This window comes from Podarcis cretensis (genome assembly GCF_951804945.1).
Source record: "Podarcis cretensis genome assembly, chromosome: 13".
NCBI lineage: Eukaryota > Metazoa > Chordata > Lepidosauria > Squamata > Lacertidae > Podarcis > Podarcis cretensis.
The window spans coordinates 54,225,478-54,246,077 of NC_137182.1; the positions used below are offsets into that span (position 1 = coordinate 54,225,478).

Below are 20,600 nucleotides of genomic sequence, written 5' to 3' on the forward strand. Positions count from 1 at the left end.
CTTGGTGCTGGACCTCAGTATCCGGGCAGAACGATGGGGGTGGAGACGCTCCTTCAGGTCTACTGGGCCTTTGAGGCCATTTAGGGCTTTCAAGGTCAGCACCAACACTTTGAATTGTGCTCAGAAATGTACTGGGAGCCAATGTAGGTCTTTCAGGACCAGTGTTATATGGTCTCAGTGGCCGCTCGCAGTCCCCAGTCTGGCTGCCGCATTCTGGATTAGTTGTAGTTTCCGGGTCACCTTCAAAGGCAGCCCCACGTAGAGCGCATGTCAGTAGTCCAAGCGGGAGATAACCAGAGCATGCACCACTCTGGCCAGACAGTCTGTGGGCAGGGAGGGTCTCATCCTGCGTACCAGACTGAGCTGGCAGACAGCTGCCCTGGACACAGAACTGACCTGCACCTCCACGGACAGCTGTGAGTCCAGAATGACTCCCAGGCTGCACACCTGGTCCTTCAGGGGCACAGTTGCCCCATTCAGGACCAGGGAGTCCTCCACACCTGCCCGCCTCCCGTACTTCTGTCTTGTCAGGATTCAACCTCAGTCTGTTAACCTAGGGCTCCTCACCTGCTTTGGACTACAACTCCCAGCCAGCCCAGCCAGGTTGCCTGAAACACCCTTTAGCCCTTCTTTTGTCTCTCAAAAGTCTCATGACTGATGGGAGTTGTAGTCTAGCAACCTCGGGAGGGAGGCGGAGACGCACTGGAATGCTTTGTGCTTCCTGCTCTTAGCTTACGCGTGACATCTAACATATATCCACGATTTACCACGACATTTATCCACGGAATAAATTTATTCACAGAAAAAAAGGTGCGTGGGTTTTTAAAAAAGGTAAATCACTTTCATCATTTATTAAGTTAAAAAACACCATTTGAAAAGCACCGATCAGACATTGCATTTTGTGGCCTCCATCGCAAACTCAAATCTGGTTGCAATTTTTTTTGGGGGGGGGGGAAAGGATCTTGGCTTTTTGAAAAGGGATTCAGCATTCGGGGAATTCCAAGATGCAGGACAGAGATACGTTTGGGGTGGGCTAAAGACCTCAAGGGATCCCACTGACATTTGGAAATCTATCTTCTCCTAGGGCTCCCTTCTGGCTAGGCTAAGGGGGGAGTGAGGGGCAGGGCTGGTTGCCCTGGCGATGGGAGAGAGGGGCCACATGGGGACAGAACGGGGTGTCAAGGGGCCATGGCGATCCAGCCGAGGATGAGGAGGGAACCACCATAAGGGGCCGCCTTGGTCAGGATCGGGTCCCCTGTCACGGCGTGGTAATACAGGGCGCCAGAGAACATCCCCATGCCCAGAGACAGGATGCTACCGGCCTGTGAGGAACAAAAGGTGCAAGTTAGAATCACTGAATGAATGAATGTTTATTTGCGTCAGCCATCGGCCACAGCAACAAAACAACAATACAATATACAAAGAGGAGAAATAAAAACTCAATACGCAACAAGAGCAGCAAGAGTATTGTTAGCCCAGAAATGGAAGCAAGAAGAAATTCTGATGAAATTGGCACCTTGTAACCCCCCCCCAAAAAAAAAACCCCTTGCCAATTCTAAGTCGTGGATCCTTACCATCATGGGATAGCGGCAGTGGGGCACAGCCAGGAGGGCCAGGCTGTGAAGGAAGTGATATTTGTTGGCCGTCTCGTAGAGCTACAAAAGAAGGTCAAGGATCAAGTTGAGGACAGTGATTCAACACAAACAGGCCATCCCTGTCGTCATTGGGGGCTCACAACTCCCATCAGCCCCTGCAAGTGCGATGGCCGTTGTAGTCCAGCAATTTCTGGAGCCACAAGTTTCCCATCTCTGTACTTCAGCCATTTGCTTCCTCCCCTCCAGATGTTGGACTACAACGCCCATCATCCACAGCAAGCTTAGGAAATGGTCGTGGATGATGGGCTTTGTAGTCTTTCCGGTGCCTTCCTTTTTCAACAAGGGCAGATCTGCTTCCCAGGCTGCCTCTGTATTAGATTATTTTTTATAAAAAAGTCTTTATTAAACATATTCCACAGATTTATACATCAATATACTATATTATGATTTATATCCCATCCCATACTGGGGGGGGGGGGAATGAAAATACAAGAAAATTAAAACAAAAAAAAGACCTAGATTTCTGATTGTTCTCAAAAAACCTAAATCACACTTGTTGTATTTTACACAGTGTTATATTATTTCCTTAAATCTTTTTAATAAAGAAGAAACAAAAAGAAAAAAGGTTAAAGAGAAACATTTGTTTTAAACATATTATCTATACATTGTATTGTATACATGTTTTAAATACATTACCTATACATCTGTATTGGATTTGAAAGTGTTTCAAATTGTTTCTATACGTGGAACTGTTTTTAGGAACGTTTTTGTTTTAAATTGTGCCATTGTTTTTTTTCCTATGTGGAATTAAAGCCACTGCTTTTATTGCTGGTGTTTTTCTCTGGGAAATACAGCTTTGAGATTACCGTATTTTTCGCCCTATAGGACGCACTTTTCCCCCTCCAAAAATGAAGGGGAAATGTGTGTGCGTCCTATGGGGCGAATGCAGGCTTTCGCTGAAGCCTGGAGAGCGAGAGAGGTCGGTGCGCACCTGGGGGGGGGGGAAATAATTTTTTTCCCTTTATCCCCCCCCCAAAAAAAATACTAGGTGTGTCCTATGGGCCGGTGCGTCCTATGGGGCGAAAAATACGGTATTTCGCAGGAAGAAATCTGCAGATTGAATTGGACAAGCGTGGCTACATCTTGGGGGCCTCGGGTTGAAAAAAAACGCTTGCCTATACGACCCAGCGTTCAAGTAAGAGGAGCGTGATACTAAGGAGAATTTGGGAATGCTGGTTCGCGATCTCACAGCTCCATACACCTGCGGCATCCCAATCTCCTTTCCGCAAAGAACCCAGGCATCTGGGTTCCCTCCCAGCCCCTTCCCAGGATTGGAGCCCACCTGGAGATGGGTGCCAGGGGGGCCCGACTAGCAGCCACAATTCCTCTTAAGGACATAAGAGGAATCAGCAGGATCAGGCCAAGAAGGGCCCGTCTAGTCCAACTTCCTGTTCTCACTGCTGCCATTATCAGAATCCCACAATCAGGATTCGAACACAAGATCCCCTTTCTCCCCTCCTGCGGTTTCCAGGAACTGGTATTCGTACGCATCCCTGCCTCCGACCACGGAGACCCAAGAATAGCCACAAACAGTCCTCTCCTCCTTCATGAATTTGTCCTAACCTCTCTTAAAGCAGGAAGGAGTTCCACAGGTTAATAATAATAATAATTATTTATTTATACCCCGCCCATCTGGCTGGGTTTCCCCAGCCACTCTGGGTGGCTTCCAACAAAGACAAAAAATACACTAGGATGTCACACATAAAAACTTCACTGAACAGGGCTGCCTTCAGAATGTCAGGTAGTTGTTGTTCTCTTTGACATGTGGTGGGAGGGAGTTCCACAGGGTGGGTGCCACCACCGAGAAGGCCCTCGGCCTGGTTCCCTGTAACCTCGCAGGGAGGGAACCGCCAGAAGGCCCTCGGAGCTGGACCTCAGTGTCTGGGCAGAACGATGGAGGTGGAGACGCCCCTTCAGGTCTACTGGGCCTTTGAGGCCGTTTAGGGCTTTCAAGGTCAGCACTAACACTTTGAATTGTGCTCGGAAACATCCTGGGAGCCAATGTAGGTCTTTCAAGACCGTGTTATTGTTAGGGTGTGAAACCTAAGACGCTGGCAAGTTAGCAATGTCATGTGACTTTAAGTAGTCAAGCTCGTTAAGTTGTTAAGTTGCTCAGTATATAAAGAGTGTTTGTTTTCTCTGCCTGTGGGGGGCGTGAAGCAAAAATGTCTGAAAGCTCCGGAGGTGTTTCTGTTATCTTTCTGTAATAAACCTGTCTTTGGAAAGACAGGCTTCCCTGTGTCGTTATTTCTTTGCTGCTGAGACTCTGAAGCTTGTACTGCAATAAGAATCTCTGCACTGGCCTTATTAATGCTCTGCAAAGAGAACTGTTGCTGGTTGCGCAGCGGAAGCGTTTACTGGACCAGTACACAGACTCTCTTAGTTATGTGGTCTCAGGGACCACCCCCAGTCATCAGTCTAGCTGCCGCATTCTGGATTAATTGCAGTTTCCGGGTCACCTTCAAAGGTAGCCCCACGTAGAGCGCAGTGCAGTAGTCCAAGTGGGAGATAACCAGAGCATGCACCACTCTGGCCAGTCGGCGAGCAGGGAGGATCTCATCCTGCGTACCAGATGGAGCTGGCAGACAGCTGCCCTGGATACAGAACTGACCTGTGCCTCCATGGACAGCGGTGAGTCCAGAATGACTGCCAGGCTGCGCACCTGGTCCTTCGGGGGCACAGTTGCCCCATTCAGGACCAGGGAGTCCTCCACACCTGCCCGCCTCCCGTACGTCTGTCGTGTCAGGATTCAACCTCAATCTGTTAGCCGCCATCCATCCTCCAACCGCCTCCAGACACTCACACAGGACCTTCACCGCCTCTGATTTGAAAGAGAGGTAGGTATCATGTGCTGGATGAAGGACTTTCTTTTATTGGTATTGAATTCTTGAATTATTATTATTATTATTTCTTAAATCTGCCAGTCGCTTTAAGCCAAAGAACATCTCCCAACGTTCAGCTTCACAAGTTCTAGGGTTAGGAGAGGGAGGGAGGGAAAATAATTATCTGTCAACTTTCTCCATGCCAGGCATAATTTTATAAACTTCCGTCAATTTTTTCAAACTTCTTCCTTCCATCTAGTTAAGAACGCACAAACTCATTTCCCATCTATCGCACCCAATTGTGCCTCTTCTTCCACTAACCTGCCGCACTTCATTCCTCCCCCGGGGGTTGAAAATTTGAACCCCCCAGGGAAGGGTTTCTCTCTCCACCCACAAACTATGACAACCAGCGGTTCCGGTTTAACTGGCTCAGCCGAAGGGACTGGGAAGGGAAGGGAAGGAGGAAGTGAAGGTAAGTGTGGTGTAGTGGTTAGAGTATTGGACTCTGACCTTGGGAGAGGCCAGGTTTGAATCTCCACTCAGCCACAAAGATGTGACCTTGGGGGCCAGCCACTGCTTCTCAGCCTAGCCTACCTCAGAGGGTTGTTCTGGGAATAAGATGGGGCAAGACGCGAACCATGTACAGGTCACTGTGGGCTCCTTGGGATACTGTTAAGGATGCTTTTGAATTCTGGTGCTGGAGGAGACTCTTGAGAGTCCCATGGACTGCAAGAAGATCCAACCTCTCCATTCGGAAGGAAATCAGCCCTGAGTGCTCACTGGAAGGACAGATCCTGAAGCTGAGGCTCCAAGACTTTGGCCACCTCAGGAGAAGAGAAGACTCCCTGGAAAAGACCCTGATGTTGGGAAAGATGAAGGGCACAAGGAGAAGGGGAGGATGGAGGACGAGATAGTGGGACAGTGTTCTCGAAGGGACCAGCATGAGTTTGACCAAACTGCGGGAGGCAGTGGAAGACAGGAGGGCCTGGCGTGCTCTAGTCCAGGGGGTCACGAAGAGGCGGACCCGACTAAACGACTAAACAACAACAACTGTTATGGGAATTACCGGGGGGGGGGGGGGGCATATCTTCAAAGTTGTTAAATGTTACAAATATTATGCCTGAATGTATCCTTTCAACTTGACAGCTCAGGGAAGTTACCTAGCTTTAAAAATAATATAAAATCAACTCCTTTGCCAGTTTCCTCCATTCCAAAGCTATTTTCCCCTTGAAAAAGGACTCCAGGAAGTTCCCAGAGGTGACAATTGCTGAGCTGATTGTTGGCCAAGGAAAGCCTAATCCCATCCCCAGACTTGCCAAGGGGCCAGACATGCAAAGGAAGTTCTCTTGTACTTTGGGTGGTGGGACTTTGCCTATGCTCATCTTATACCTGGGTCTTGCCCTGCCATGTCTGCTTATGACAATCTTGCACCAAGCACTTGCCTGGACATGTTTGCCAAGGTTAAACTAGTGTAATCCCTGTCTACCCCATCACGTCAGTGATGTAGCAATGATGCTGTACGAACTGTATTCTGGGATATGGTGGGAAAGTTTTAAAAGTCTTTGTCACCCCATCCTCGGGGTTCAAAATTCCTCTTTGAACCTGTTGCGTGATAAACTTTGGTCTACAGCTATTTGCTCCAGTTGGTGGCTGGACTCCTTCCTTTATTCCGCAGGGACCTGCGTGCTCTTCCCAACCAGCTGGGGGACTGAGCAGCCTCGCACCTAGATTCTTCTGTAACAGATAAAGGTAAAGGTAAAGGGACCCCTGACCATTAGGTCCAGCTGTGACCGACTCTGGGTTTGCGGCGCTCATCTCGCTTTATTGGCCAAGGGAGCCGGCGTACAGCTTCTGGGTCATGTGGCCAGCAGGACTAAGCCGCTTCTGGCGAACCAGAGCAGCGCACGGAAACGCCGTTTACCTTCCTGCCGGAGCGGTACCTATTGATCTACTTGCACTTTGTGTTTTCGAACTGCTAGGTTGGCAGGAGCAGGGACCGAGCAACGGGAGCTCACCCCGTTGCAGGGATTCGAAGCGCCGACCTTCTGACCAGCAAGTCCTAGGCTCTGTGGTTTAACCCACAGCGCCACCCACGTAACAGATACAAATGCAATAAATAGAATCACAGAACTGTGGAGTTGGAAGGGGCCATGAGGGTCATCTAGTGCAATGCCCCCCCCCCCGCAATGCCGGAATCATTTGCCCAACGTGGGGTTCGAACTGACAGCCCTAAGATTAAGAGTCTCGTGCTCTTCTGACTGAGCCAAATAAGACAGTTTACCTCTTTCAAGTAGTCATCTCGGTCGCTGCGACGGAAATCTGGGAGGAGGAGGGCGGGGAAGAGAGAGGGGGGGGGAGTTAGCAGAAACTGCACAGGAGATAAACTGGGGGAAAGGGGTGGGTCATCAACGCCTCCCCAACAGCTGCAAAATGCGATATGGTGGAGGAAAAGTCTCCAGGCTCTGAGCTTGGAACACAAACATGGGAGGCGAACCAGAGGGCCCAATGCACCCGGGGAAATTCTCAGCTGAAACGAGACAAAACCCTGACTTGATATTTAAGTGAACTTTGGAACTCCCTGCCTATTGACCTCAGGCAGGTGCCTCCACCGTACTCTTTTCAGTGCCTGTCTAAAAAACATTATTGCATAGACAAGCCCACACAGACATTTAGAAAGCTGATGGTGCAAGTTTTTTGCCTGTAGTAACTTAACGTTTCAAAAGCCTTAAGTTACTGCTCATTTTTCTTGCTGGTCATTGTATTGTGTTACTATTAGCAGTAGCAGTAAACCGCTTTGAGTGGTTTTGTTTGTTGATTTCATTTTGCAACCAAGTGGCGCATAAAAGTTATTAAATAAAACAAATCCAACAGCGGCTTGTGCTACAGAACATCCTGGTGGTTTAATAGCAATTTGCTAGTTTAAGAGGGGGCTGGGTGGGTGGGGCAGCTGGCAAACCCCAGGGGCGACTTGCAATTACCTGCCCCTTTGCAAGCCTCATCTGCAAAAACAGACCACACACCTCGCTTAACTTTGCACCGACAGCCCCATTTCAAGGCTCGTCCCCCCACCTCAATTGCAACCTCCTTTTTTTACAACACGGTTATCTTTATTGTCATTGTCCCTTACAGAACAACCAAATTGAAAAATCTACACCAGACATTCAAAAACCAACAAGCCAGCTATCCCAACTATCCCGGCCTGGTTAGCCCCTAAAAATTCTGATACCCCATAAGTGAATACAATATATTCCCATAGAGATTAGCTTAAAAGGTAAAGGTAAAGGGACCCCTGACAATTAGGTCCAGTCGTGGCCGACTCTGGGGTTGCGGCAGAAGCTGAAAGAGATCATTTCCGGGGTGCGCACTATCCTGCGCTTATCTCTGCAACTTTCTTATGGCACCTGGAAGCATAGAATTGATCCAAGGTTGGAAGAGGGCACCCAATTACAGTGGTACCTCGGGTTACAGGCACTTCAGGTTACAGACTCCGCTAAGCCAGAAATATTACCTCGGGTTAAGAACTTTGCTTCAGGATGAGAACAGAAATCGCGCGGCAGCAGCGGGAGGCCCCATTAGCTAAAGTGGTGCTTCAGGTTAAGAACAGTTTCAGGTTAAGAACGGACCTCCAGAACGAATTAAGTACTTAACCCGAGGTACCACTGTATTCTCTCCGCAGTATTTGGGAGCTGCCCACAAATACCGTCGGGGGATCGAGGCCAGGATTGTACCCACTCTTCTCCAACCCCAGCACCCGCCTTTCCTCACCGTGAGCCCCGTAGGCGGCCGCCCCGACGGCCGCAGCCCCGCTCAGCGCTCCGAGCCGTCGGAAAAAAGCCCCGGCGCCCGCGACCATTCCCATCCCCGACGTGAAAATGTATCAACTTCGTTTCCGACTCCCGGCGCGTTTTATCCAATCAGCGCCCTCGGCGGCTCGTTAGTATGCAGCCCCTGCCCCCGCAGAACGCTGCGCCTTAGCCAATCGGCGTTCCCCAGCCCTTCCTTCCGCATCAGCCAAAGTTCGGAAAGGCTTGGCCAATAGCGTGCGGCGTCCCGGATTAGAACGCGGATGCGTCCAATGAGAAGCGCGGTACCTCCTTCTCCCCGCCTCGCTTCTCCAGTTCCATTCTTCTGATAGGTTGCCTCCGGGAAGTCCATCTCAGCGCGTCAACCAATCAGGGGGCGCCTGGTAGGAACGCGCTTGCAGCAGCTTCTGCCGCAGCTTAAAGAGGAAGGAAAATTAAAGTGTGCGCTGCTCTTAGGATGCATACGGTAAGCACGTGACAAATTGGAAACGTTGGCTGCGCGTTAAAAATCCTACCAACCTTCTTCCCATCTTTTTGGAAGGAAGAAATTGTTTTTGCTCCTTGTTTAGAATATTTACGGCGCCCCAAGTGTCTCCACAGCGCCGCCTGGTGGAGGAAAAGAGATTCCCATGTGGTTTCTCTTTTAAAGTCATTGCCTCCTTCCTGCTGCCTCTTCCATCATAAAGAGGCATTGTCTGTTTCAGCGTTCCCCAACCTGGCGCCCTCCAGATGTTGCCGACTGCAGCTCCCACCAGTAGTCCAAAATATCTGGAGGGCGCCAGGTGTTTTTTTAAATTATTTCAAACAAAAGCAAAAAGCAAAAAAAAAAAATAATAATTCAAATAATTCTCAAAGCACTCGTTGGTCCTTTAATTATTTTTCATCATCAAGACTAGGATTTCTCTCCTCGCTCCCCCTCCCTAATTTTTCATTTTTTTGCAAGCGTCGACCACCAGAGGGCGGCAACGGCGCGACAATTCAGCGCATGGCGACAGCATCGGGTTTTTAATGCTGGATTTTGGGGTGGATGCTGGGTCTGCCATCCGCATTGCTGGCTTAGCAATGCCACAAATTAAATTTTTTAAAAAACCTTGCCCGGTTAATTGCACGAGCGTCGATCGAGGAATCAATCGCTTTACCCACGCACAAAAAAATGAACACGAGTGTAACAGGTTTGGGGTTTTTTAAAAAAAATTGGAAGTCGTTTTCCGTGAATGATAGAGGGGGAAACCCCCGTTTATAAAGCGACCTGCAGTTTTAGCAAATATTCAGGTTTTAAAAGCGTTTACATCCCCAATTTAGGGACGTTTTTAATGACTGATGTTTTAATGTACTTTTAATCTTTTGTTGGAAGCTGCCCAGAGTGGCTGGGGAAATCCAGCTAGATGGGTGGGATATAATTATTATTATTATTATTATTATTAATTATGGATTGGCCAGACCTCACAATAAGACCGCAATCCCATTTCCACATGTGATCAGATCCAGATGTTTGCTTTGAAGCAGGATCCCACATCTGGGTGGGATCCTGAGCCAGTGTGGTGTAGTGGTTAAGAGCGGTAGTCTTGTAATCTGGGGAACCGGGTTCGCGTCTCCGCTCTTCCACATGTAGCTGCTGGGTGACCTTGGGCCAGTCACACTTCTTTGACGTCTCTCAGCCCCACTCACCTCACAGAGTGTTTGTTGTGGGCGAGGAAGGGAAAAGGAGATTGTTAGCCGCTTTGAGACTCCTTAAAGGGAGTGAAAGGCGGGATATCAAATCCAAACTCTTCTTCTCTTCTTCATCTTCTAAAATTCTCTTTTTCTCCCATTGCAGTCTTCCTCCAGATATTTGGCCTACAACTCCCATCAGTTCCCATTGAGCTGATGGGAGTTGTAGTCAAAAACACCTGGAAGGTGCCATCTTAGCGAAGGCCCCTCTAGAAGGCTTTTCCCAGGTCCCCAGGCGCTGCCGGACTACAACTCCCATCGTCCGCGACAATTGGCTGAGCTGCCTCAGGATAATGGGAGTTGTAGTCCGAAAGGGCGCCAGGTTAACAACGAAGGCTGTCTTTGTGGTTCTCCCAGGCCCGGGAGGTGTTTTGAAGGCAGATCTTCAAGAAACGCGAAATAAATAAAAAAAAGACATCAGAGCATGCGCAGAGTGGGATTTGAGAAAGAGTGGGGGGCACCCCTCCTTCCTGCCGCTATCCGATCATGCCACCTTCGGTCCCGTGATATCCCGTGTTCCTCATCTGAGGAAGGTGGCAAGGAAGTGTTCAGTGTAAATTGCATTCACCACCAACACCTCATCCTCCTCCGCTCTCTGCCCTAAATAGCTCGTTCTGGGGTTGTTGTTTTTTAACACACACACACACACACGCATATATATATATATAAACATAGGGACGCGGGTGGTGCTGTGGGTTAAACCACAGAGCCTAGGACTTGCCGATCAGAAGGTCGGCGGTTCGAATCCCCGTGACAGGGTGAGCTCCCTGCTCCTGCCAACCTAGCAGTTCGAAAGCACGTCAAAGTGCAAGTAGATCAATAGGTACCGCTCCGGCGGGAAGGTAAACGGCGTTTCCGTGCGCTGCTCTGGTTCGCCAGAAGCAGCTTAGTCAGGAAGGCCAACCTGGAACCATTTAGATTCCTAAACTGAGCAAATGTTTTCTCCGCAAGGTCAAACTGGAAAAGTCTCCCCATTGTCTCTTTCCTCACAAATCCTGTCTTAAGGGTATGTCTGTTTCAATAGGGTGTGAGCCTGTGACCTGGCCAGGGCCTAAGTACTTATCATCAGGAAATCCAATCAAGTAACCTGCTAGACAGGAGATAAACAACAACAGGAGAAAAACAATATTAAAATTTCTGTGATGTAGGTGGGATGTATCTGAGGGCAATGGCAATAAAGATATTATTATTATTATTATTATTATTATTATTATTATTATTATTCTGTAATGTATGCATGATGTTTCTGGGGGTGGTCTTGATCTACAGGATGGAAATTTCAAAAGTCTTTATAAAGCTTTACACGCCATTTTTCTGGGTCCTCCTCCTTTCCTGTGTTTGAGGGGAGCACCCTGTTGCAACAGATCAATAAAAATCAGGTTTACTAGCTGCTTTGCTTCTCAATATTCTCTGGTTGGCCTCTGTTATTGTCTCCTACCAATAGGGAACCTATGTAAGGACTCTATATGGGCTCTTGGATACCCCATAAAGGAAAAGGGCATATTTTTATTTACAACACGGCCAATAAAGCGAGATGAGCGCCGCAACCCCAGAGTCGCCAAAAACTGGACCAAATGGTCAGGGGTCCCTTTACCTTTACCTTTATCAGCTTGAGCAGCAACCTCTGGAAACGAAGGTTCTAAAAACCAGCGCTGCTCTCCAAAATTATCTGGTCCCTTTTAACTTTGTATTTCACGCGGTTGACTAAAATCCCTTATTTTGGCTGCTGATCCCTTTTTTTTCAAATCTGTAAGTTGACAGCTATGGGTGGGGCACATCTTTAAAGTTGTTAAATGTTACAAATATTATGCCTGAATGTATCCTTTCAACTTGACAGCTGAGGGAAGTTACCTAGCTTTAAAAATAATATAAAATCAACTCCTTTGCCAATTTCCTCCATTCCAAAGCTATTTTCCCCTTGAAAAAGGACTCCAGGAAGTTCCCAGAGGTGACAATTGCTGAGCTGATTGTTGGCCAAGGAAAGCCTAATCCCATCCCCAGACTTGCCAAGGGGCCAGACATGCAAAGGAAGTTCTCTTGTACTTTGGGTGGTGGGACTTTGCCTATGCTCATCTTATACCTGGGTCTTGCCCTGCCATGTCTGCTTATGCCAATCTTGCACCAAGCACTTGCCTGGACATGTTTGCCAAGGTTAAACTAGTGTAACCCATGTCTAGGTAAAGGTAAAGGGACCCCTGACCATTAGGTCCAGTTGTGGCTGACTCTGGGGTTGCGGCACTCATCTTGCTTTATTGGTCGAGGGAGCCAGCGTATAGCTTCCGGGTCATGTGGCCAGCAGGACTAAGCCGCTTCTGGCGAACCAGAGCAGCGCACGGAAACACCGTTTACCTTCCCGCCGGAGGGGTACCTATTTATCTACTTGCACTTTGAGGTGCTTTCGAACTGCTAGGTGGGCAGGAGCAGGGACTGAGCAACGGGAGCTCACCCTGTTGCAGGGATTCGAACCGCTGACCTTCCGATCGGCAAGCCCTAGGCTCTGTGGTTTAACCCACAGCGCCACCCACATCCCAACCCCTGTCTACCCCTCCTCTTTTGTGACATGTCAGTGATGTATCAATGATGCTGTACGAACTGTATTCTGGGATATGGTGGGAAAGTTTTAAAAGTCCTTGTCACCCCATCCTCGTGGTTCAGAATTCATCTTTGAATGTGTTGTGCAATAAACTTTGGTCTATCACCTTGCCAACAAAGGTCCATATAGTTAAAGCCATGGTTTTCCCAGGAATGATGTATGGAAATGAGAGCTGGACCATAAAGAAGGCTGGTTCCCGAAGAATGGATGCTTTTGAATTCTGGTGCTGGAGGAGACTCTTGAGAGTCCCATGGACTGCAAGAAGATCAAACCTCTCCATTCGGAAGGAAATCAGCCCTGAGTGCTCACTGGAAGGACAGATCCTGAAGCTGAGGCTCCAAGACTTTGGCCACCTCCTGAGAAGAGAAGACTCCCTGGAAAAGACCCTGATGTTGGGAAAGATGGAGGGCACATGGAGAAGGGGACGACAGAGGACGAGATGGTGGGACAGTGTTCTGGAAGCGACCAGCATGAGTTTGACCAAACTGCGGGAGGCAGTGGAAGACAGGAGGGCCTGGCGTGCTCTGGTCCAGGGGGCCATGAAGAGTTGGACACGACTAAACAACAACAACAACACCTTTATTTGCTCCGGTTGGTGGCTGGAGCTGGGTGACTGAGCAGCCTCGCACCTAGATTTTTCTGTAACATGCATGATAAAAAGAGAACGTAAATAGCAGAATGGACTCCCTGGGAAGGCGATGGGTGCTTTCTAAGCAGAGGCTGGACGGCCGTCTGTCATGGATTTTATTCCTGCCTCGCAGCGGGATGACCTTTGGGGTTCCCTTTGAACTCGGCACTTCTACGATCCCACGGCCCAGCCCTCCTTCTGGATCTCAGTTGGGCCGTTCCATGTGCCCAACCATCCTTCGCCACCTCCCATTTGCTCTTTCTGGCCGAGAAATTCCCCACCCCACCCCAGGGGCCACGGGCTCTATTGACTATTTTTCTCCCGCATCGATTTCAACGTGGAGATCAACACCTCCTCTCTTTTCCACGCAGTCAGCTTTCGTTCACCCACAAGGAGGCATGAATATGCAACGCGGGGGCCAAATCGATGCTGACCCTTTGCACACCTCCTGTCTCATTGGCGCAAGACGGGGGGGGGGAGAGGTGGGGGGGGTCGCTCCCTCACCCTCTGCCGCAGGGGCATCTGATGGGAGTGTTGCAGGAATTTGTTTAGGTTGGGGGTGTTGCCCCTCCAGCAGATATCATGCACATGCAGCCCACTACCAAAATCAGCACAATCACTTTTGTGACTTTGGTGATTTGGCCCCGCAAAACACTTCATCACAGTTTCTTCCTATCTATTCAAAGGGCTTTGCTGCACGATACCAAATGTAAGAATTCACTGATAAATGTATCTCTGTACTGGCTCACTGGGAAAACTTCAAAAATTCATATAGACCGGTGAGCTCAGCTCCTCAGCAGCCCCTCTGCCTGAGTGATTATTCCTGGCCTCCTGATACCTGAGTGCCAGACAGGTAGCCATTCCGGGAAGAACAAACCCAGATGAAGACAAAAAGGGTGTAATTAACTTGGCTGGGAAACAGAGAAATGGAAAGATCTCTTTTGTCCCACTTGATGGGTGTTTGGTGGAGGGCAAGGAGAACCATGGGGCAGGGTCCAGGATGCTCAGATTCCTGCCACCAGACCTCCCCTTTCATGATGTAACCCTGATGTAGTTGGGGGGGGGTGTAACATGGGGATTAAAGGTAAAGGTAAAGGTACCCCTGCCCGTACGGGCCAGTCTTGACAGACTCTGGGGTTGTGCGCCCATCTCACTTAAGAGGCCAGGGGCCAGCGCTGTCCGGAGACACTTCCGGGTCACGTGGCCAGCGTGACATCGCTGCTCTGGCGAGCCAGAGCCGCACACGGAAACGCCGTTTACCTTCCCGCTGGTAAGCGGTCCCTATTTATCTACTTGCACCCGGAGGTGCTTTTGAACTGCTAGGTTGGCAGGCGCTGGGACCGAGCAGCGGAAGCGCACCCCGCCGCAGGGATTCGAACCGCCGACCTTTCGATCGGCAAGTCCTAGGCGCTGAGGCTTTAACCCACAGCGCCACCTGCGTCCCATAACATGGGGATTAGCAGCTAATAAAAGTTTGGGTTCTCTTTTGTTCGGGGCTTCCATCTTGTTCCACCTTGTGGCAGGTGGGAGTCCTGTCGCGACAGTCTTCAATAAAGACCAAGCCTACTGGCTGCTGTTTTGCTCTGGTATTCCTGGCTGGGATCCTTGTTTCTGTCCAAGGCAGCCCTCAGATTTCTCCTTTAACAGGAGACACAGTCAGACCTTCTCTCAGTTCACAGTTGGGAGAGGGCTATCAAAGGTTTCTAGACACAACGGCTTTGCTGATCTGCCTCCAGGGTTGTGGCTGTAAAGGCTTTAGAATCCCAGTTGCTGGACAGCGCAGGAGCGGGGAGTGTTGCTCTGTGTTCGAATCCTGCTTGCGGGCTTCCCATGGGCGCCTGGAGAACAGGATGTGGACTAAAGGGCCTCGTTGCTGCCCCATCAAAGACACTCGGTGCTCTCCATAACAGTAGCAGCTAATGGGAAAGAGCTGGGGAGAGGAGTCTTGGTTGACCACAAACTTGACATGAGCCAACAGTGTGACGCGGCAGCTCAAAAAGCCAATGCAATTCTGGGCTGCATCAATAGGAGTATAGCATCTAGATCAAGGGAAGTAATAGTGCCACTGTATTCTGCTCTGGTCAGACCTCACCTGGAGTACTGTGTCCAGTTCTGGGCACCACAGTTCAAGAAGGACACGGACAAACTGGAACGTGTCCAGAGGAGGGCAACCCAAATGGTCAAAGGCCTGGAAACGATGCCTTATGAGGAACGGCTAAGGGAGCTGGGCATGTTTAGCCTGGAGAAGAGGAGGTTAAGGGGTGATATGATAGCCATGTTCAAATATATGAAAGGATGTCACATAGAGGAGGGAGAAAGGTTGTTTTCTGCTGCTCCAGAGAAGCAGACATGGAGTAATGGCTCCAAACTACAAGAAAGAAGATTCCACCTAAACATTAGGAAGAACTTCCTGACAGTAAGAGCTGTTTGACAGTGGAATTTGCTGCCCAGGAGTGTGGTGGAGTCTCCTTCTTTGGAGGTCTTTAAGCAGAGGCTTGACAACCATATGTCAGGAGTGCTCTGATGGTGTTTCCTGCTTGGCAGGGGGTTGGACTCGAGGGCCCTTGTGGTCTCTTCCAACTCTTCTATGATTCTATGATTCTTTGATTCTAATCACATTACTGTAGAGTTGCAATGGCCCTCCAAAGGTCATCCAGTCCAACCCCCTGGCAATGCAGGAATCGCAGCTAAAGCATTCCGGACAGATGGTGAGAGCTCACCACTTTCCGAGGGTGTCCGTTCCGTGGTTGAACAGCTCTTGCCGTCAGAAAGTTCTTCCAGGTGTTTACAGTGGTTCCTTGGTTCTCAAATGCATTGGTACTCAAACAACTTGGAACCCAAACACTGCAAACCCGGAAGTGTGTGTTCTGGTTTGCGAACTTTTTTCGGAAGCTGAACGCGCTTCCGTTTTGAGGAGGTCTAAGGTGCCTGTCCTTTCTTGCTGCTGTATGCAAAAGCACATGAATCTGACCTTTGAAGAATTTGTAAGTACAGTAAACCATTTTTAACTGGCCAAATGCACAGCCTCTTTCTATGCTACAGGGGGTAGGGAACTTCGGGAGCAACTTAGAAAGGGATATTTTAAAGGTCTAATGGCCTGCATTTCCACGTCTATTTTGTGATTTTAAATTGCTTCTCTTGCCAGTGAGTACTTGCCCCAAACCTGGACTGGATTTTCCTTTCGCCTATATTTCATTCTTTAACCAAAATACAGTGGTACCTTGGTTCTCAAGCACCTTGGTACTCAAACAACTTGGAACCCAAACACTGTAAACCCGGAAGTGTGCGTTCCGTTTTGCGAACTTTTTTTGGAAGCTGAGCGTGCTCCGTTTTGAGTGCCACGCTTCGGTTTTGAGTGTTACCCTGAGGTCTGTCTATTTTTGCTATTTACTTTACATTTTTTGTTTTCACGGCTCTTTATTGTTGTGTTGTTTTTGTGGCTGTGTGGAACCCAGTTCAGCTCCTGATTGATTGTGTGACTGCGGTACATTGTTTATTGCTTTCATTTTATGGATCCATGGTCTCGTTAGATATTAAAATTTATGTTAAATGGCTGTTTTAGGGGTTGTCTTCAAAAGTCTGGAACGGATTAACCAGTTTTGCATTGCTTTCTATGGGAAAGCATGCCTTGGTTTTGGAACGCTTTGGTTTTGGAACGGACTTTCGGAATGGATTAAGTTTGAGAACCAAGGGGCCGCTGTACAGGGTTGCCTTCGGACGGCTCAGGAGGTGAAATAACTCCATACCCTCCAACATTTCTCCAATGAAAATAGGGACGTCCTAAGGAAAAGCGGGACATTCTGGGATCAAATAAGAAACTAGGGCAGCTTCTCTAAAACAGGAATGTCCCTGGGAAATAGGGACACGTAGAGGGGCTGCGACAGACAACACAGTGGCCCGAAAAGTAGGGATAGACCTTGTTAGCCATTGAAGCCACTTGATCCAGGAGGAACCCCAAGCTATAATAATAATAATAATAATAATAATAATAATAATAATAATAATTTATTATTTGTACACCACCCATCTGGCTGGGTTTCCCCAGCCACTCTGGGCGGCTTCCATAGAAACCAAAAATACACTAAAATATCACAGATTAAAAACTTCCCTGAACAGGGCTGCCTTAAGATGTCTTCTGAATGTCAGGTAGTTATTTATCGCTTTGACATCTGATGGGAGGGCGTTCCACAGGGCAGGCGCCACGACCGAGAAGGCCCTCTGCCTGGTTCCCTGTAGCTTTGCTTTTCGCAATGAACCGCCAGAAGGCCCTCGGAGCTGGACCTCAGCGTCCGGGCAGAACGATGGGGGTGGAGACGCTCCTTCAGGTCTACTGGGCCTTTGAGGCCATTTAGGGGTTTCAAGGTCAGCACCAAGACTTTGAATTGTGCTCGGAAACGTACTGGGAGCCAATGTAGGTCTTTCAAGACCGGTGTTATGTGGTCTCGGCAGCCACCCCCAATCACCAGTCTAGCTGCCGCATTCTGGATTAGTTGTAGTTTCCGAGTCACCTTCAAAGGTAGCCCCATGTAGAGCGCATTGCAGTAGTCCAAGCGGGAGATAACTAGAGCATGCACCACTCTGGCGAGACAGTCCGCGGGCAGGTAGGGTCTCAGCCTACGTACCAGGTGGAGTTGGTAGACAGCTGCCCTGGATAATAATGTATCTATACCCCGCCCTCCCTGGCCAAGACCAGGCTCAGGGCGACTGACACTGAATATAAATACAGTAAAAATATTTTTAAAAAACAATAAACAACAAACAAACAGTTGATTAAAATATAAGAATACAGTTGAAGAGCAACTGTAATCAACAAATTACACCAGTAGGACTACGAGAAGTTTTGTAAGGAGAAATATACGAAGTGTTACACAGTAGGAAAAGAGAGATGTTGGTTATGCGTTTGAAATGTAATAGGGAAAATAAGAAATGCATACTAAGAGACTAGATTGGAAAATTTTCGGACAGGATTGATGGAAGTCAAAAAAAGAGGTAAAGGTAAAGGGACCCAGACCACTAGGTCCAGTCGCGGATGACTCTGGCGTTGTGGCGCTCATCTCGCTTTATTGGCCGAGGGAGCCGGCATACAGCTTCTGGGTCATGTGGCCAGCAGGACTAAGCCGCTTCTGGCGAACCAGAGCAGCGCACAGAAACACCGTTTACCTTCCTGCCGGAGCGGTACCTATTTATCTACTTGCACTTTGAGGTGCTTTCGAACTGCTAGGTTGGCAGGAGCAGGGACCGAGCAACGGGAGCTCACCCCGTCGTTGCGGGGATTCGAACCGCTGACCTTCTGATCGGCAAGTCCTAGGCTCTGTGGTTTAACCCACAGCACCACCTGCGTAAGATGTAAAAGTATGTTTAATTACTGTTGAAAATGATATGTTAAAAAAACTAATAAAAAAATTTATATATAAAAAATAGTTTAAAATGCAGCCTTGTTGTAATGGTAGCCTATAGATCAAAGCCTTAAGGGGGGGAAATGTCAAATATTCCCCCGGGGCCAACTTTCCATGCTGGTCCTACATGGGCCAGCAAAAAGAGCCGAGGGAAAAATTATATACATATCCCATATACGAGATGAGCCCCATCTTCTCAAGGTCTGCAACAGTGTCTGAAACCGGCCGTCTCCCCACCTCACGGACTCAAGGACTCGGGATGCAGGGCGCCTCTGTGTATTTTTCCCAGGATTTGGTTCCCGTTTCCTGGCCGGTATCCAGCCTGTCACTGCCTCAGAGGAGTGATCTAGCACTTCAAACGCCACTTCTGATCTCAGATGGAGCAGACAGATAGAGCTGGGTGTCACTCGCGTATTGACAGCACTTCTGATGACAGCTTTTCCCACCCTCATCACTGCGTGAAAACCTCTGGGGGATTTCTGAGTTCTTTCGGCTGTGAGCAGGGCAGAGAATCTCAACCAGGCATCCCCAAGCTGGTGGCCTCCAAATCCTTTGGATCTCAAACTCCTATCAGCCCTAGCAGGGCAAGGCCGAAAAGCCTATAGGTTTATAATAATAATAATATATATTTTTTATACCCTGCCATCTGGCTGGATTTCCCCATAGCGTGGAGCCCATCCATTCAATAGGCACTCAGTCAGGTGGGAGGGGGAAAACTTCTGATTGTTACGGAAATTAGGGGGGGGGCACATCTTTAAAGTTACATATTACAAATATTATGCCTGAATATATCCTTCCAACTTGACAGCTCAGGGAAGTCACCTAGCTTTACAAATAATATAAAATCATCTCCTTTCCCAGTTCCCCCCATTCCAAAGCTATTTTCCCCTGGCAAAAGGGACTCCAAGAAGTTCTCAGAGGGGAAAATTGCTGGGCTCATTGTTAGCCAAAGGAAGCCAAATCTCATCCCCTGACTCGCCTCAGGCTCCAGACATGCAAAGGAACTTCTATTGTACTTTTGGGTGGTGGGTACTTAAGACATATTTGTCTATGCTCATCTTATACCTGAGTCCTGCCCTCCCATGTCCGCTTACGCTAATCTTGTGCCAAGGACTTGTCTGGACATGTTTGTCAAGATTAACCCCTCCCCTTCGAACTATATTCTGGGATGCGGTGGGAAAGTTTTAAAAGTCTTTGTCACCCCGTCCTCGGGGTTCAAAATTTGCTCTTTGAACCTACTGCGCAATAAACTTTGGTCTACAGCTATTTGCTCCGGTTGGCTGGAATCCTTCCTTTATTCTGCCTGACCAGCTGGGTGACTGAGCAGCCTCACACCTAGATTTTTTCCTTAACATTATGAACTACAACTCCCATCCCGGCGAAGGATCAACCTGATCTCTGTGATCAAGTTGGGGTGGGAGGGTTCAGACCAGTGCCGGATTTACATATAAGCTAAACAAGCTATAGCTTAGGGCCCCACTCTCTTGGGGGCCCCAAAAAAATGTAAAGGGGAAAAAAACCTGGATGTACATTTCCAAAATTTAAGATAGAAAACAAATGAAATATGAATCTACAGACAGCAGCAGGGTTTTGTGTTGTGTCGGCTCCTAGGATGTAAGTCATGGGCCCCGCCTCCTTCCCTAAAATATCACGGGGTTGCTCCTAGAGGAGAGCGCAAAATATGGTCTTGAAGCTCAACATCAAAAAAACGAAGATCATGGCCACTGGGCCCATCACCTCCCGGCAAATGGAAGGGGAAGAAATGGAGGCAGTGAGAGATTTTACCTTCTTGGGCTCCATGATCACTGCAGATGGTGACAGCAGTCACAAAATTAAAAGACACCTGCTTCTTGGGAGGAAAGCAATGACAAACCTAGACAGCATCTTAAAAAGCAGAGACATCACCTTGCCAACAAAGGTCCGTATAGTTCAAGCTCTGGTTTTCCCAGTAGTGATGTATGGAAGTGAGAGCTGGACCATAAAGAAGGCTGAT

General features: G+C 48.6%; 1 protein-coding gene and 1 long non-coding RNA gene across 2 annotated transcripts; one reads left to right on the top strand and one right to left on the bottom strand.

Annotated features, from left to right (window-relative positions):
- Positions 1 to 819: 819 nt before the first annotated feature.
- TMEM256 (transmembrane protein 256) lies at positions 820 to 8,393 on the bottom strand. Its single transcript, XM_079952235.1, has 4 exons — positions 8,243 to 8,393; positions 6,759 to 6,796; positions 1,575 to 1,655; positions 820 to 1,322 (listed from the first exon to the last, which is right to left on the bottom strand). Exons 1-4 carry the CDS (start codon positions 8,334 to 8,336, stop codon positions 1,179 to 1,181), a joined length of 357 nt encoding a protein of 118 aa, XP_079808361.1. The 5' UTR covers positions 8,337 to 8,393; the 3' UTR covers positions 820 to 1,178.
- LOC307202359 lies at positions 5,552 to 19,873 on the top strand. The gene is made up of 2 exons (XR_013832847.1): positions 5,552 to 6,041; positions 19,799 to 19,873. It is a non-coding gene; the product is annotated as an uncharacterized lncRNA (long non-coding RNA).
- The last annotated feature ends 727 nt before the right edge of the window (positions 19,874 to 20,600 follow it).